The sequence below is a fragment of the Spermophilus citellus genome (genome assembly GCF_964194105.1).
Source record: "Spermophilus citellus genome assembly, chromosome: 5".
Classification (NCBI taxonomy): Eukaryota; Metazoa; Chordata; class Mammalia; order Rodentia; family Sciuridae; genus Spermophilus; species Spermophilus citellus.
The window spans coordinates 126087644-126106270 of NC_138186.1; the positions used below are offsets into that span (position 1 = coordinate 126087644).

General features: G+C 34.7%; 1 protein-coding gene across 3 annotated transcripts in view; it reads right to left on the reverse strand.

Moving 5' to 3' along the window:
• Positions 1-18627, reverse strand: part of MCM9 (minichromosome maintenance 9 homologous recombination repair factor) — a 90983-nt gene that overhangs the window by 70697 nt on the left and 1659 nt on the right. For 2 of the 3 annotated variants that reach the window (XM_081293927.1, XM_081293926.1), the window contains exons 2-7: positions 16986-17304; positions 12093-12409; positions 10916-10997; positions 6837-7037; positions 2937-3062; positions 1141-1260 (exon numbers count right to left, since the gene is read on the reverse strand). In XM_081293927.1, coding sequence (XP_081150053.1) covers positions 1141-1260; positions 2937-3062; positions 6837-7037; positions 10916-10997; positions 12093-12409; positions 16986-17289 — 1150 coding nt within the window. In that variant the 5' untranslated portion in view covers positions 17290-17304. The remainder of the gene's footprint in view (positions 1-1140; positions 1261-2936; positions 3063-6836; positions 7038-10915; positions 10998-12092; positions 12410-16985; positions 17305-18627) is intronic. The other variant, XM_081293928.1, reaches the window with a different exon arrangement.

Genomic DNA, 18627 nt, shown 5'->3' on the forward strand with positions numbered 1-18627 from the left:
AAATACATTAGCATTTTCCCAATTCACTAACACAGTGAGTTAATAGCCATTCATGATGAAACTTCCTAAATAATCTTATGTTACTGGTAGTCCACAAGATGACTTGGACTTATTTCTTGACACACCAGGTAATTAGGAAATATTCCATGTCAACATTCCACATAATTACTTGGGAAACATCTTTCTTTGTTGCAGACACCACTTTATACAGAACCCTAGAACACTGGATTGTAAAGATTCTAAAGTACACAAGTGTTCTTTATATAATCTTTCCTACTTCCTTTCAGTAGTAGGTTTGTCCACTATTTTCAATTTATAAATTTCTCCTTGTTAATGCATATTAATGTACTGTTTTATTTTAAAATTTGAGAGGCCATTAACTTATATGGGAACAGTGGAATATCTTGTTATATGATAAACTTTGAAGTGTAAGCTTCTCATAAGAAATTTGAACATAGGCTATGGAAATTAGGCTCTCTTAACAAGTAGCAAATAACAAGATGTGTGAAACCAAAGGCCCATTTTTAGAACAGGAGAAACATTCCAATCAAAACTGTAAAAATACAAAATAGCATCAAAATACATTTTTTAAAATATTTTTTTCTGAATTCCGAAGTTGCTTTATAAATATTTACATCCTATCTGGAAAGGCTTTTAAATGTACTTGATGAAGAATCATTACAATATATGAATGAAGCACCATGTTATATATATGAAAGTATGCTTTCCAAATAGTAAAACAGATATCTATCTTTACCAAAGAAATTTCAGTAAGAAATACTATTACCCATGAGACCTATGAACTTAAGTTCTACACCATCTATCTAATGTTTTGTTTACTGGAACTTCATAAAATGCCAGATGATATGTACATTTTCCTGAATAAATCTGTATGAAAGTAATCATTAGAAAATGAGAAAAATCATAGCAAAACTAAGATGCAAAGATAAGTAAAGGTGAAGCTTTCTAAATATTTTCTTAGAGCTACAAAAGTTGCACATTTCTTTCAATTTTTGGCAGTTACTCTTAGAAAAATTAGCTTGACATTTATCCTAATATAGGTACCTTTTCAGAAGACATAAAGTCATTGGCAAGCTTCTGAGGAATGTTTAAATTATTTGAAATTGTCACGTACAGTACCTGCACTGGTAGATCCAATTCCTGTGGTCAACACAGATCTTGGTGTAATCTTGGCTGCATATTTGAGGAATTGAGATTTCCCTGTGCCAGGATCCCCAACCAATAAAAGATGAGGTTCACCTAGAAAAAATTAAATAAAATTTAAAATTGCTATAAAAGGATCCATGAATAAATATAATCAAAAAGAAAATGATCCACTTGGAATGCTAACATAGTTTATTTTATACAGTGTTATTGATGTATACTTTTATGTAAGGTTCAAGAAAGGATTTAGACAATCTTTAGAACAGTTAACTCTCATAGTAAGTATCAAGTATCTTTACTTGATTACTGAATGTGACATTTAAAATCTAAATTCTATTAATAGATTGTGTGCTATTTCCAGATGTTTAGGCCCTTGCTTAATTTTTTAAAAATTTGGCTTATAAAATTTCTGATTTTATTCTACCAATTTTAAATACAAACTACTGTTATATTAAATCTTTCCATTCAAGTCATACAAGTATTTTATTCTATTTTTATTTAAATATTTCTAATTGTTGGAGATTTTTAAAAGTGCTTTATACTTGTCAAATCATGTAAGATCTAACAAATAAGCAAAAGCATTTCTTATTTTATGAAAATTTTAGTAGCTTAATAAAATATCTATCTTTAAAAAATAGGTGGTTGTAGTGGCATACACCTATAATTCCAGCAACTCAGGAGGCTAAAGCTGGAGTGTTGCAAGTTAGCCAGACTCTATATCTTAAAATAAATGAGTGGGAATGAAGCTTGGTAGATCTCTCAAAATAATTAAATATTCTTATATTTCAAATGCAACATAAACGAACAAGTGACCATTCTTTGGTACTTGTTATCTCACTGACCAAATGTCTTTAGTTTACTCTAGTGTTTTCTAAATATATTAATAGACAATCTCTATTTAAGCTCAACAATTATCAGAGTACCATGTAGATAACAGATGATGAAAACACATAATGTATACAAACCCTATACTTAGTATTCTATGCTGAACTATTTTTTAAAGTCTCTACTAACAGCCTGATTTACAATAATGTTCTTTTAGTTATCTAGTTTACTCTTTGGTTATTATGGCCCATATGAGGGACATTCAAGTCAGTTAAGTGTGTTAGCTGCAAAAGAGCTCTCTGCTATCCAAACATAATTATACACTTAGAGTAGTCTTTGCTTGAATGTGTGACCTACAGCAGCATCTCATGGCAGATGGCACATTTGCTATCTACCAACAGAAGGGGAATCAGCAGGCAGATGACTGAGAGCAGCAGTCTGAGAGAAATATACCGACAGTCCCAGATGGAGAGACTGACTTGGCAATATTAAAAATGCGCTATTTCTAATCTTCTTGAAGAAAGACTCAGGATCCCATAAAAATTACTAGTAATAAAATCATAAAAATTTTATTTAGCAGCACCTGTATAGGGTAGATCAATACTATTTACCTATTGAAAAACTTAATTTTTTAAAATGTTTCTGGAATTTGGGAGAGTAGCTTCTGATAAAGGTGCTGAACTAAGTATGAAATACACAACAGTCAGAAAATCTCAAAACAGTGCTTTTACTAGGAAAGAAAAAGCCTAGCTTCTGTATTTATATGTGTTAATTTTTTTAAATATTTATTCTTAAGTTTTAGGTGGACACAATATCTTTATCTTACATTTATGTGGTGCTGAGGATCGAACCCAGTGCCCCGTGCATGCTAAGCGAGCTCTCTACCACTGGGCCACAACCCCAGCCCCTGTGTTAATATTTTTTAATTTTCAAATCAGTATACTAACCTCTGACCCTTGTTCCTGTAGCATCAGTCCTTTGAATCCCACCAGCCAGCACCATGGCCACGGCAAGCTTTACTAGATACATCCCAAACACTTGAGGGCACAAGCTGGCCAGTATTTCATTCCTTCCTGGGAAATGTAGAAAGATCAGAAGTTACCAGCAATTTTCAAGAAATGCTAACTGGAATCTCCCTTCCTATTTTAACCGACTATAAACATATTCTTTCTACTAATTTAAAATGATCATGAGGGCTGAGTCTAAATGATTAAAGAGAGCAACTGTTGTGGTTCTTCTTTTCTTATTAATGCAGTGAGAGGATAGTCTGATTTTTATTCCTGAGACCTGCCTGTTTAAATCTCTCATACTTCTGAAGGGGCACAAAGAAAGGGATCTCCTTTTCTTCCTCATCTACTACCTATCAGGCCAGCATTTCCTTTAAAAGTATACCAGCTATACTTTCCGTGAGATAATTTCAGTAAACTTAATCCACTCCTAAATTAAAAGGAAAGTATTGAATGTTAAAAATGAGTCAGAACTTAACAGCCAGAAATCTTTAAAGGGGTAGTTGGAGCTTATGAAGCTTCTCGAAAAGTGGTAGAGAAGTAAAATCAATCCACCCTGCAAGTCAATTTGACATTTACTCTGAGCATTTTGGTAAATTCTTTTAATCTGGAATAGGTTACTGGAGTTATCAGAGTATCAGTATTAAGATCATCGCAAACTATTGCCCCAGCAAATCAAGCAGGAAATTTTGAATTCTTATAATTATGTGCTTTAAATAAAAGACTATCATTGTTTTAAGTTCTGTTTTTATACATATCAAAACACCAATCTGAGAATCTCCATATCCCATTCATCAATTAGTCTTTTATCTCATCACTGACCTAATCAATCTATAATACTCCAGCAGGCCTTCCCCGAACCTTTCCATGATTTTTAAAAAAAATTTTTTTAGTTGTAGATGGACACAATATCTTTATCTTACTTTATTTTATGTGTTGCTGCTGATGGAACCCAGTGCCTCATGCTTGTAAGGCAAGTGCTCAACCACTGAGCTACAACTCCAGCCCCCATTCCATGATTTATGGCCCTACACACAAGGACTTTTTGTATTGACACATTTTTGTTTGTTTGTTTGTTTACTTGTGTTTGTTTGGAGGCTGAGCATTGAACCCAGAGCCTTGTGCATAATAAGCACATGCTCTGCCCTCAGCCCAGTAATGAATCAAATTGACTCTTTCAGGTAAGCTATGGTGATTGTGACCTGGGATTGCAGAAAAGTAAAGAAACAAAAATCTTTTAGTAAAAAGGGAACCAGAAAGGAAATGGTAAATCCAGGAAGTTCATTCATTACCAGAAGTCCCTCCCTTTCCAGAGTTAACAAAGTTTAGAGAAAAAAAGTCAGGGATCTAAGCAGATAAGGTCTGAAATGAGGTAGGTAAACTGACCAGAATCTATGGCTTACACATAGAAGGAAGATACCCAACTAGCAGGTTTAAGAATAAGTACACTGACTTGGGAGTCACCCAAGTCAACACTGTTCAAGGGCCAGCTTTGTTGAGTTGAATAAAGGTAGATTTAGTAACTAACGTGCTGATGGGAAGCATATCCCAGTGGTAAAATCACAGGCCCCGGTATCGTGTCTGGACTCAAATCTGAGTGCTGTTATTTACCTCGGATTTAACTCTGGGTGTTTCTCAACCTCTCTGCTCTATTTCTTTCTATATAAAATGAAGATAATATTGGTATCTCAGAATTCTTAAGGATCAAAGGAGTTAACAAATATACAGCATATAGAAAGTTCCTAGCACACAGTAGAGACTTCTTAACCATTAATTCTTTCCTGAATTATTTGTGCTTGTTTCTGATCTCAAGATCTCCTTAATACAAAAGATACACAATGAAGGTAGAACTGGGGTACCAGCAATAAGCAAAAGGGGAAGACCATTATCCTAAATGTGCTGTCTAAGTTGAAGAACATGATTCCTTGGATTATAGCAATAGGTGCTTCCATGGCTTTACCATGGAAAATACATTAGGGTGAATACCATTCCATCACCTCCTCCCTCCTGAAATTTCTGGTTCTAGAATTTGTTAGTGGTATGGCCATGGCCAAGTTATTTCCTCTTATGGCATGGCCCTCAGTTACATCAATGAAGGAAACCTTTGATCTAAGATAACTAAGTCACCCTAGAGAGGGTTCAGATGGCCCAACAGACCTCAGCACCAGGGTTAAGAGGTCCTTGAGGTCATTATAGGTCAGAATAAAACTTCTTGAGTCTCATCCAAGTCAATATCCACAGTATCGAGAAACAAGTCAACCTCCAAGAGAAGAGCAAGCTCCAGCCTTAAGACGCAGAAGGAAGATGTCCTGTTGGAAACAGGTCCTCCTCATCTTCACCTCTCCTCCACCAATACACATATAGACTTTGAAATAGTCAAATATAGTGCACTGGAACCTGATATATAGGAAACTAAGATAGAAACAAGATAGGCTTTTAAATCATCAGCACAAAGCACTTGTGAAGGTCTGGTTAGAGCACGGCATGATGACCAACCTTCAGTGTTATAATGCAGAGTTGAGCTGTGACACCGAAATGAATAAGGAATGACCATGTGCCAAGGAAGAGTACAAATTATTATTATAAGGACCTCATCCTAAGAAAACAATTTTGATCAAAAAGTTCACTTAATATATGTGATTCTTAAAGCACTTCGTAATAAAGCCACAGTAGAGAGAACTTTGGGCTCTTTTCTATGTAGATCAAATAAAAGAAAGATCAGAAACTATTACATATGTGTTACACACTTAAGTTTAAAAAAATCCTGCAAGGGCTGGGGATGTGGCTCAAGCGGTAGCGCGCTCGCCTTGCATGCGTGCGGCCTGGGTTCGATCCTCAGCACCACATACCAACAAAGATGTTGTGTCCGCTGAGAACTAAAAAATAAATATTAAAAATTCTCTCTCTCTCCTCTCTCACTCTCTCTTTTAAAAAAAATCCTGCAAAATATAAACAAATTCCCATGTTTAGGTAAATGGAAGCTATTTTATGAACTCTCATCTGTCTAGTTCTGCATGGGACGTAAGAATAAATATATATTTGGTTTGTGGTGAAGTTTATTAGAAATCGTCTATTACAGGCTTCAGTTTAGTTTTCTCAGAAGGTGCCTCCAAGGAAGAATGAAAAAAGGGGAACATTTAATTGGTGTTTTTTTCATTTGGTATTTCCAATAAAAATATATATACCCAAAGGCTGTGATATTTTATTCTATGTAATTACACCTTAGTCTGATAGAATTTTTGCCGTGGTGACAAAGTTTATTCTTTGTATCTTCTCATCATTTCCTATGTCCTCCCTATTTAAAAATCTTCAGCTAAAACAAGGAGAAGTTGTCTTTATTGTCAAAAATACATTAGAAAGGGGCTGGAGTTGTGGCTCAGTAGTAGAGTGCTTGCTTAGCATGTGAGGCACTGGGTTCAATCCTCAACACCACATAAAAATGAATAAAAGTATCATGTCCATCCATCTACAACCAAAAATATATTTTAAGAATACATTAGAAAATAATGGCTTGAAGAGAATAAGGTTTTACAACAGGATGAATTTTGACTTTTTAAAGAATTGCATTCTTAATTGGTAAAGAAGGTAGGAAACTCTAAAACTGCTCTGACAGTACAACAGTTGTTTAAAATAACTGAAAGAAGTAATCTCTAGGAAGATCTATAAGTAGAAAAGACTATGCCGGAAAAGGGAGACTACATCTAGAGGTACTAAAGCTACTCTTTGAATTACACCACTGACTTATGTAGTACATAAGGCTGTTCCCAAATCACAGACATCGTATTTAACTACTGAATTTAATACCATTAGTTCATAAGCTTCATTCCCTTGATCACAAACCTGCGAAGGGATCATTCTTATAGTCTTCCCAAAAGTCTTCAAATTCCTTTCGGATTTCCTCATCCATAATAATCCTTGATGATTGCTCATTATTTACTTGGACGTAGTTGGCTTTCAGCACTATCTCCACTTCACAGCGTATATCTTGCTGAAAGGGCTTCCACCGTTGCATTACAACCCCATAAATAGTGAGGTCATCACCTGGAAAAAGCACCAAGTAAATCCAGCAATAGCTGCATCATGCATGTTGCACACAAACTCATGTAACAAGGGACCTGAAATTATAAATAATTTGCTCATCCAGAAAATAATTTGGGAGTAAAAGGACACCCCTAGGCTGGGGATGTGGCTCAAGCGGTAGAGCGCTCGCCTGGCATGCGCGGGGAGCTGGGTTCGATCCTCAGCACCACATAAAAATAAAAAAAAAAAGATGTGTCCACCAAAAACTAAAAAATAAATATTTAAAAAAATTCTCTCTCTCTTTAAAAAAAAAAACAAAGGACACCCCAGATTCCTAATTTTTTTTGGGGGGGGGGGATCGAATTCAGGGGCACTCAATCACCAATCCACATCCCCATCCCTATTTTGTATTTTATTTAGAGACAGGTCTCACTGAGTTGTTTAGCACCTTGCCATTGCTGAAGCTGGCTTTGAACTTGCAATCTTCCTGTCTCAGTCTCCCCCAACTTTTTTTAAAGGTACTTGTATATGCAGAACTAAAACCTGAAATCAGTATTTTTATTTTTTATAGTATGTGATAAACAAAATTATCATTCTTCACAGGAAAAATAATTTAATGGATGATTTATTCATTGTTAGGTTGGGCAACATGTTCATCCTCTCAAGAGTTTCTAACAATTTAGTTCCAATTTAGAGGAGATGCTGCAGCCAGGCAGGGTATCAATTTGGTGTCAAAAAGAGACAATCTCGTGATGCCTAGCACCTAGTGTAGTTTCATACAAGTTTATTTTTTACTTAACATATTTGTTAATATTTTACTCACTACCTCCTTTTAAAAAATTAATCAAAGGAATTATGAAATCAGTGAGTACCTTTTCTATTTCAAAGCAGGAAAGCACAAAGTGACAACCCAGCTCCTGCTTTCCTGGTGGTCCCTTCCTACTTGAAAAAAACACCTATTTTTGGTAGATAAACTATTAGATTGATGTATTTTTCCTAAAAGGCCTGGGTAGTTCATATACACATTCACCAAATGATAACATCTGTGCTTTTTTCATACAATGCAATTTATCAGTTAACAATGAAATATGAATGCTTGGCATTCAGTATTTTGGTACTGCAGAAACAAATGCCAAAACCAAAAGAACAAAAACCCATAAACTTAATCCCCGCAAATTTCAATCACATTGAATACAGGATGTTGGACATCTCAAGACTACATCTTGGTATTTATATTTTGCACAACAAACACTGTCTCAGAACTAAGAGGCAAGTCTTCATGCCCAAGCCTTTGTGCTATGTGTATGCTATCTGCTGATGCAAAATGCCTTTCACTCTCTAAATTTCAATATGTAATGTATAATCTGAAGAGCTTTTGATTTCCTGAAGAAAAGTAGTCCACAAATGCTGAAAGCCTGGAACCAACAGTGCCAATTTACAGAATAGAAAGTACATTTCTAGTTACAGGCAACTTCAGAGTGATAAACACTAAACAGGCACTTTACATGTTTCCAAGATTTTTCCTAAACCACTGCTTAGATGGTCTTCAAAGCCAACTGAGAATAATAAATAATTTACTACACTGTGTGTCCCAATCTTTAATTTATTTATTTAGTTATTCATTTTTAATTAATTTATTTGGTACTGGGGTTTGAACCTAGAGATTCTCTACCATTGAGTGACATCCCCAGACCTTTTTTAAAAAATGTTTTTATTTTGAGACAGGGTCTTGTGAAGTTGCTTATGGTCTTGCTAAATTGTTGAGGCTGGAATTGAATGTGTGATCCTTCTGCCTTAGCCTCCCTAGTTACTAGCCACATCCCAGCCTCCCCAAACCTTTTAGATAAAAAGAACCGAGGGAGTATGTCTCAAAATTAAAAAGTAAAAGGGTCTGGGGATGTAGATCAGTGGTAAGCAAACAAATACATACATACATACATACATACATAAAACCATAATCAAAGCAATCTTTATGAACATTTACTTGAAAGAATTCTATATTACCATCATTCTAATGGATTTCTACTGAGGAACTTAACTTTAGATATAGCACCCACTAGCAACAATCTTTCAGTAAGCAGTATTATATGGAAAATGTGGAGTACTGAAGAGTGTCCAAGAATGAGTGTCATCAAATTTGGATTAAATACCAGCTCTATTGCTCATTTGCTATGTGTGACCTTGGACAAATTACCTATTTTCCTGAGCCCGTTCTTGACCTACAAATTGAGAATAATTAGATTTACATCACAGGACTACAATGAGAATTAGGTCAGATTATGTATATAAATTAATGTAATATCAAAAATACAGTAAGTGCTCAATAAGTATTAGCTATTTTCATAAAAAACTTGCCTTACATTTATAGAGCAACTAATACCTCTGTAAACTCTTCAACATTTAAATATTTTCATTCATTCAAATACCTCTTGAATACAAGATTTGTGTCATTAGAACAAATGTGAGATATATGTGGTAGTCCAAGGCAATGACCATTAATTTTAAACTTTTGAATTTTTTATAGTATGTATAAAAACTACTATTTTTCAGGAAGCTAAAATTCTTTTAAACAATTCAATCTCTTTTTGTGCCTCTGTCTTCTACAGGATCTGTACTATTGCAGCCATTTCTAGTCAGACCCATTTTCTCATCTGCTGCACTGACAGTTGTCAGCACATAACCTCCAACTTTACTACTCTGCATATTTCAAATTGGAGTTTGTAACCTAAGCTGTAAATTCCCAAAGGGCAAGGAGTGTGTGTGTGTGTGTGTGTGTGTGTGTGTGTGTGTATATATATATATATATATATATATTTCAACACCAAATTTTATCAAATTATTGCTAATTATTGATATAAAAAATTCTTATGCACTCTTTCTGACCTATCACCATAGTCAGTACCCTATCACATCCACACCTAGTTGCTTCATCAGCACCTAAATTGCTCTACCTACTTCCAATTCTCTCCTATTGATTCCAGAGGTCTGGGGCTACAGATAAATGAAAAAAATTGCTATTGACAGACTGCTTCCATCCATCCTTTATTATTAATGACATTCAAAAGAAAAATAGCTTATGATTTATTTTGAATGCAAAAATAATTCAATTTAATTGTAAACATTCTCTACTAAAGAATATTCTTTTCAAAATTAATGTGATTCCTTTCATAATGTCACCAATACATAGCAGAGAAGAACAATCACCTCCTTTTTTTTTGGCATTAGATAGACTTTCAGCAACATTTGACAGTCATATTCTTTGATTCATTTTATATAAGTGTCCACTAAATCCACTAGATTCTTTGTGTGTGTGTGTGTGTGGCAGGGGTAAAAGGGAAAGAAAGATAGATATGTAAATAGATATGAAAGCCCCACACATGTTAAACAAGTACTCCACCACTGACCTATATCCCCAGCCTGTTTGTAAGTTGCTGTAGTTAAGTTATGACACAAAGAAAGGGCCCTGGAACAGAAATAAATGGATCTGGATTCATACTCCTTTGCTGCCACTTAACATTCTAAGTGACCTTGGGCAAGTAGTTCTTTGTCTATAAAACAAGTAGTGGGGCTAGATCTCTAAGCTCCAGTCCAGTTTTTCCTTTGTATCATCTCCCACCTCCATGCCAGTCTTTACTCTCAAGGCGAACAATTAAGTTTCTACATTCCTTTGCAGTGATCTTGGGGAAAATAAAAAGTGACTTTTCCTAATCAATACTTAGGACTGTCTATAGAAGCTAAGAAACTTCATTCTTGCTGGGTATGGTGGTATATGCCTCTAGTCCCAGTTACTCAGGAAATTGAGGTGCTGAGGTGGGAGAATCACTTAAGTCCATGAGTTCAAGACCAGCCTGGTCAACATAATGAGACTCCATCTCAAAAAAAAAAAAAAAAGTTCATACCAGATTTGCAACTGTCTACTAAGTCATCTTCCAGGATAACCTTCATAGATCGTGGGATACTTCCAACAGACAGCCTTTGAACCTAGCAAAAAAAAAAAAAAAAAAGAAAACAGAAAACAGATACTAAGCCTGCTTAAATACATACTAAGTATCTAGAAGTCAACAGTATTTGAAATTACTGTTTCCATTTCTCTGGTATTTTCATACAATTTAATTATGATGGGGACTTAAGAAATTTTTCTTGAAAACTGTACCATCAGACACGAATTGGATGTCAACATACTTTATATACAAACAGAGATATGAAAAATTGTGGCATATATGTGTAACAAGAATTGTACTGCATTCCAATATCATGTATTTTAAAAAATAAAATAAATTAAATGAAAAAAATAAGAATAGAAATCATGCACTAAGTGATGCAAAACATGGTGTACACCTGTAATCCCAGCAACTCAAGGCAAGAGGATTGCAGGTTCAAGGTCAGCCTCAGCAACTTAGCAAGGCCCTAAGCAACTTAGTGAGACCTTGTCTTAAAATACGAAATGAAAAGGGCTGTGATGTAGCTCAGGGGTGGAGCTCCCTGGGTTCAAGTCCCAGTACCAAAACAACAATAACAAAAAAGAGAGGTACAAAAGAAAGAAGTCTGAGTCCTTAACTGAAGAGACTATATACTAGCCTTGGATTGTCTATCTCCTGCTTATTTTAGATGAGACAACAAACCTCTGTGATTAGTGAAGGAAAATCATGCTCATTTTTGTTAAAGACAAAGGATACCTCCTTTGGCACAGCAATTAAAACTGAACTGAAATCCTGAATCCTGTTGTACCCATGTTTCACAACCAGTTAAAATCACTGAATTTCCCCCTGTCCCTAAGTGCAGCATGGCTATTTAGAATTCTTAAATATTCATCTTAATAATAAACATACTTAACCTAATTATTAAGTTATTCCATATCTTTTTAGCAATGTTCTATCTGGAAAGATGATTATTTCATGGCCTCTAAATCTAAAAACTATATTCTGATATATGTGCAACAGTTTTAAGATTGATCTTCCATAAAATGATGACACAAGTCTGTGTACTCCTTTTGTATTACCTAATCCTAACAATTTGACCACAATGGAAAACCACTTCCTCAAATTTGTTGTTTTTCTCATTTATTGGATCACTTACTTGTTCCTGAATTTTGATTTCCTGGTAATCTCTACACCGGGATGGAGATGCAGACAAATCTGAAAGGCAGGTAAATTTAGAAGAATCACAGCTCTCCAAGCTGGGACACGAGGATGGGCGGCAGAAGGTGTAGTACTGCTCGAAGTCAGCCTTGACCACAAATACATGTTTGCATTTGTTACACATGTAATCTCGTTCAAACTCCAGCACCTTCACCAGACTTGTTCGAATCACTGTCCCAGTGACAGATAAAAAGTGTCCCACATCCTTGGTTTTAGGGATGTGTTCCCTCACCAGCTCAGGACAGACAGGCAACCCTAGTAGAAAAACAACATCAATTTGCACCTTCAGATTTGACTCCATGGAATATACTCTTCCTATTTCCTGGGAGAGAAATTACAATTTCAGGAAAGAAAATATCTGTATTTTACTTAAAAAAAAATCATCAACTCAATTAAGAACATAGAAAGGACTTCAAGTAACAATTTTCAAAGGACTCTCAAAAGCATATATCAAGATGCTGTAATAACCAGGGTTAAAAATAGAATTTTTCCTCATAAATTGGCTATCCCAGTAGGATCTAAATATGGGGTGTAATTGTAATCATATTTCACAAAGAAAATATTGCTACTTGCCACACATAAAATAAGTTGCGGATTCCTTCAGTAAGTCACAAAGCAGAGAGAGAGAGAGAGAGAGATGACAGACAGCATGACGACCAAAGAGTTTCACAGAGCTACCTGATTGGTTTTTTTTTTTCAGTTAAGTTCAGTATTTATAAATACATAAATCTGATGGTGTTTTTAGGTCTTGATTTACCTAGAAGTTTATCCACAGCATCACTTTATTCTTTAAAACCTGTGTTGTTCAACATAAAAAAGAAAACAAACAAAAAAACAGGGAACTAAAAGGATGCAAAATGCCAAAGAAAAGTCTAGTGCAGAAATGCCCTTTATATTTGCAATGCATCACTGAAGTGGAGAGATGCTGGTTGTCACGGTCAAGGCTACTTCCCAACAGGTTTATTAGGGTAGCATTTGTTATACTAGTTCATGCCCTGTGATCTGTTGTTTTCTCCTGAGAATTAAGTGGCTCAAAACCTGATGACTGTGCACACTAAAGATTAATCAATCAGGTTTGCCAAACTCATGAGAAATAACCATAGTAGGTATAATAATACTTTAAGATTCTATAGTGAGCATTTTGATGCATGCACTATAAAAGCCTAACAATAACGTAATAATCAGAAGGTAGTCCAGGCTGGCCTACCCACACTTACATAAATGGCATAACTTAGCAAAATCATCAACTGATGCAAAATGGCATAAACAATGTCTTTTATATCTGAAGGAAACTTCTACCCAGGAAGAATAAAAAGAAGGTATTCTTTGGTTCCATGGACAACTTCTCCTTACAGATGATGTTCCAGGTCCACATATGCTAGATCATGACAAGTCTACATGAAACCCACCCCACCTTTTTTTCTTTTTTTTCAATCAGCACAAGAAAATGTGTTGGAAACCTGCTTCACATTTGGAAAGAAGGCAAGTGGTAGGTATCAGGGAGGAGGCCCAGCCCTACCTAGGTTCATGCTCAGCACTCCCCTCTGTATCCTCTCTAGAGGGTAGCCAGAATAAGGGAATCCCTTACTGTTCTTCCTTAGCAAGGACACTGTGTCTAATCAATTTTACTATCTCTTAAGAAAAACTATGTAAACAATTCCAACCAATTTTCTAAGAAAATTAACTTTTATAAGTATCTTCTACACTTTTATAGTACAGGGCAATATGTCATCATTAATGTTCTCAAATTAGAAATCTTAAAAGTACAGTTTACATCCTACTAAATCATGCAAGTGATACATGTTAGGCTAAGGTGTTTTTTTTTTTTAATTAGTCTAAAACATGTCAGATTAAATGGCTTGTTTTATATAGAAAGTATACTTTTATTTAAAAAGGGTTACAGAGGTGAGTACATTTCTGGGTCTTCAGGTTCTTTTCTTTCATCTCACATGAAGATGTTTAAGATTTTATATTAAGTATGAAATATGATATGTCAAGAACTATGTAATGTTTTGAACAATTAATAATAAAAAATAAAAAAAAGATTTCATATTAAAAAGACAAAGGCAACAAAATTTTAAGCAAAACTGGCCATATATAGTCAAATCTTAGAAGTATTGAAAAAGGCTGAGATAGCATTTTAATAGGTCAATTTATTATTAATAAATTTATTTTGACACAGAGAATTTTATTCCTATATATATTACTATGTATGCTTTTCAATTATCCCAGTTGAATCACTTGGAGCTCAGCTACCATTAGTGCTGAACGCAAGAACCTTTAGCATTCTCTGACCCATTCCCTGATAAAAGAACAAAAAAATTTTTTGAAATAGAGATATGTCCACATCAATTATTTTAGGGCCATGGTTCTCAGAGTATAGTCACCAGACCAGCAGCACCAGCATTATTGAGAGCTACTAAAAATGCAAATTCTCGGGGCTGGGAATGTGGCTCAAGCGGTGGCTCGCTAGCCTGGCATGTGCGCGGCCTGGGTTCGATCCTCAGCACCGCATGCAAACAGGGATGTTGTGTCCGCCAAATAATAAAAAAAAATAAATATTAAAAAAAGTTCTCTCTCTCTCTCCCTCTCTCTAAAAAAAAAAAAAAAAGAAAAGAAAAAAAAGAAAATGTAAATTCTCAGGCCTCACATCTGCTATCCTCAATTAGAAACTCGGTGGAGGGGGGGCAGCAGTGACAGCAATCAGTGTTTTAACAAGCCTTCCAGATAATTTGGATATTAATATTTGAAAACTACTGCTTTAAATAATTCATGAATATTATTCTTTGTTATCTACTTTTCATGTAAACCACTGAGAATACCAAATAAACTTTAGGCTAATAAAAATTCCAGAGGACAAAGTAAGAAATATAGGTAAAAGAAAAAAAAATATAGGTAAAAGAATAAAATTCAATGTATATCCTGGTAAAACAAAGCTGGAAACTATCTTATATTCCTAAGGAGAGTAAACCACAAAGGCATCCTGAGTTTTAACAATTAAATTCCTAATATGGAGTCTAATATAGAGGTGCAACATACTGAAAATCAGACTATTTCAGGCTCTGATCTTTTACACAAGTTGTTCATTCTTCTGGGACACCTCCATCCTTCACTGGCCTTATCTTCTTGAAACCTCCAGCTATTCTCCTAGAACTAATTCTCTGTTCTATGAGCTAATATATACCTTAAACATTTCTTGAGGGAGGCATGCATTGTAAAACAAATGCTGTCATTAAGGTCCTTTACAATTCTGTTTAATATGTACATATGCATGTATCCATAGGCATGTGCTAAATATTTAACTATATAAGATATCTCCCCCAGTCTTGAGTACCTTTTTGAGAAAGGACTACCCCTTACTCTTTGGTTTCCCAAAATGATATGATACTAAGGTAATAACATAATATTTTTTTCAGATAAGAATTGAAAAAAAATAGGCTAAATTCATCTGAAACTGATAGGGTCACTTAAAACAGAATTTCATTATTTAAATTTAACATAAGAGAAGTATGGAACCACTTTCTAACTACTATTTCAACAATTTTCAATTGTTAAAGCCCCCTTTTAACAATCCTTTTGCAAACTTATTAAAAAGGAACATTTCTTCTTGACCCACCAAGAGATTATCTAAGTGCCCTGATGCATAATGATTAATAATCTTCATAATTTTAACCTAGAAAATGTAAATGCAGGTACTATTTCTCATTTAAATCAAATTTCTGCTGGGGAATCTTAATTTGCCTCCAAGGAGGTCTACTCTAACCTTTTTGGAATCGTATTAAGCATTTCTGTTGATTATAAATCCCCACCCTCCTCAAATGTACTATAAGGTAAACATTTATTTTTAAACAAAAGGGTATGTGTATTTTCCAACTTAATTACAGGCCGCTTTAAGTATTCTGGAGTCGGCTTTTAATTTCACCAAATCCTTCTTTTTCATAAATAGATTGAGGTTGTACCTGCCTTTATTAGTTTATATAATGAGGACAAACTTTAAATTTAAAGAAAACCAAAAGGCTAGGTGGTTAACATGGACTCTAGAGGTAGTTTGTTCAATGAGATAAAGTAATTTGCTCAATCTCCCAGCCCAGCACATAGCTCTAACCAGACATCTTCCAAATTCATTTTTCTCCTTTCATCATTCCACACATCTTCCCAGAAATGATTCCCATGGAATGAAGTAATGAAAAATTATTACACTGTAGTGCTACTTTCCTAAAATTCTTAAGAGTGACTCTTCAACTCTATCCACTTTGTTAAAACTCATTTTTAAATGAAGATAAGGATCAAGGAGCCAGGAATACAAGGACATGACTTTGCCACCAAAAGTTATGATTACTCCACTGTAGTTACTTAAAAATTAAGATGCTTAATCTGTCATTCCTTCAACAAAAATGTATTGGGTTCCTGACAGGTAGACAGTACAATGCTAATCTTAATATATAAGAATAATGAATTTCCTAAAATAGTTTTGAAGCTCACTGGGCAGGATCTACCACTTTTCTAATCCTTACATTACCAACTCTTTTATTAGTAGTAGTCACAAAACCTCATAAAACTGCTTGGGATTACAATTTTACCCACATAGAGAATTACACATATATTATTGTCTCCACATCTTTTTTCCCCTCTATTGGATGTCTGTTACCCCATGTCCAGAGATGATAATCATTATTCTAATTTGAAAGAAGTAACCAATAGCTACCCAACAGTTATGTATTTTACGTAAAAATACAAATTAATTTTTAGTGCTCTGAATCCCACAGGTATTCTGTTTTCCTAAAATCTTCATAGAAAATTACATGGCAGTAACATTCTTAAAGTGATCTACCTGATATCCTGGCATGTAGATTCTGCTTCATGGAAGCACCCTCAGGCTGAGAAAGGGACTGGAGAATTGTCAAGGCTGACCTTCGCAGTGCATTATCAAAAACAGTTAGCACTTCATTGGGGAATGCATTGAAATATTCTCCAATTTCCATGTTGGTCTCGAAAAGGTTCATAGCATTAACTACAACTGGGTAATGAGCATCTTCATCTCTCTCCTTCAAGATCAGAAGAATGTCATTCTTATGGTATTCTGAAGCATATGACTCGAACACTTGACCCACCAGCATAACTTGATCATTATTCATCTTGAATCTAGATTACTAAAGAAAATGAAAAAATTGTATTATCTCTTTGATATTCAAGATTTTCACAAAATCAAAATGATTTTTTGGTTGTAAATCATCCTGGTTTTAGGTCATGCTATAATCACAAAAATAATATCTGAATTCAAACCTTAACTAACATGTACATTAAAAATGAGAAAAGAAATTTAAGCCAAAAAATTAAATGGTACTGATTATGGAAATCCAAAATGATAAAAGTATTTCCCATATCTTTTCCCAAATCTTTCTCTTCATTAACCCTATATTGATATTATAATTTATGTAATATATGTAAAAGGTAACACTTTTCTTTGACCACATTACATACATACACAGTTGCTCTCAAGTATAATGCCTTAAACATCAGTCTTTTGTCCAAAGTCACTGCCAGTGGAGTTCTTTGCAAGTGTCCTGGTTCTAGGCTTTTTTTTTTTTTTTCCTTTTTCAATATTTTTTATAGTAGATGGACACAATAGCTTTATTTTATTTTTTATGTGGTACTGAGGATTGAACCCAGTGCCTCACATGTGCTAGGTAGCATCCTACCAACTGAGCTACAGTCCCAAGCCCTGATTCTAGGTTTTATTCAAAGAAAAGCATACCATTTTTTTCTTTCTTTCTTTAATTACACACACACACACACACACACACACACTTTCATATATATTCTACTACATAAATGGAACCAGTTTTAACTTGAATAATCAATTATTTTCTTTAGAAATGTTTATTTAGAGGTGAGTTTGTTTCCTAATCTAGGAAAACTTCAGACTTCAGCAAAAACAGCTATAAAGAAAACAAGCACACACCTGTAATCCCAGTTATGGAGGAGCTAAGGCAGGTGGAAATTCAAAGTGAGGCTGGGCAAGTTAGTGAAACCCTGTCTCAAAAAAACAATTAAAAAAGGGCTGGGGATGTAGAGCAGCAGTAGAGCACATACCTAGCATGCATGAAGTCCTGGGTTCAACCCCCCAGTACCACATACACACAAAGAGCACAAAAGAACTAGACAAACTGAGGAAAGAAACACTAAGTTTTTGAATAATAAATAAGATTGGAAATAAACATAATATACACCAAACTTCACCTATCTCATTCCACTGGCAAACATCATCACCATCATCATCTTCTTTCTAAATATACACTTGCAGATTAAAAAGGGCCTATCCCCATTCCATTTTCATGAATACAGTCAGACCACAAATTATATATGCATAAAACCAATTCGATGTCCATTTCCTAATATATACCTTGCAAAAGACACCATTCTGGCAAATGAAAAATATAGAAAAAAAAAAAGGCTCTATGTCCTCAGAGAAC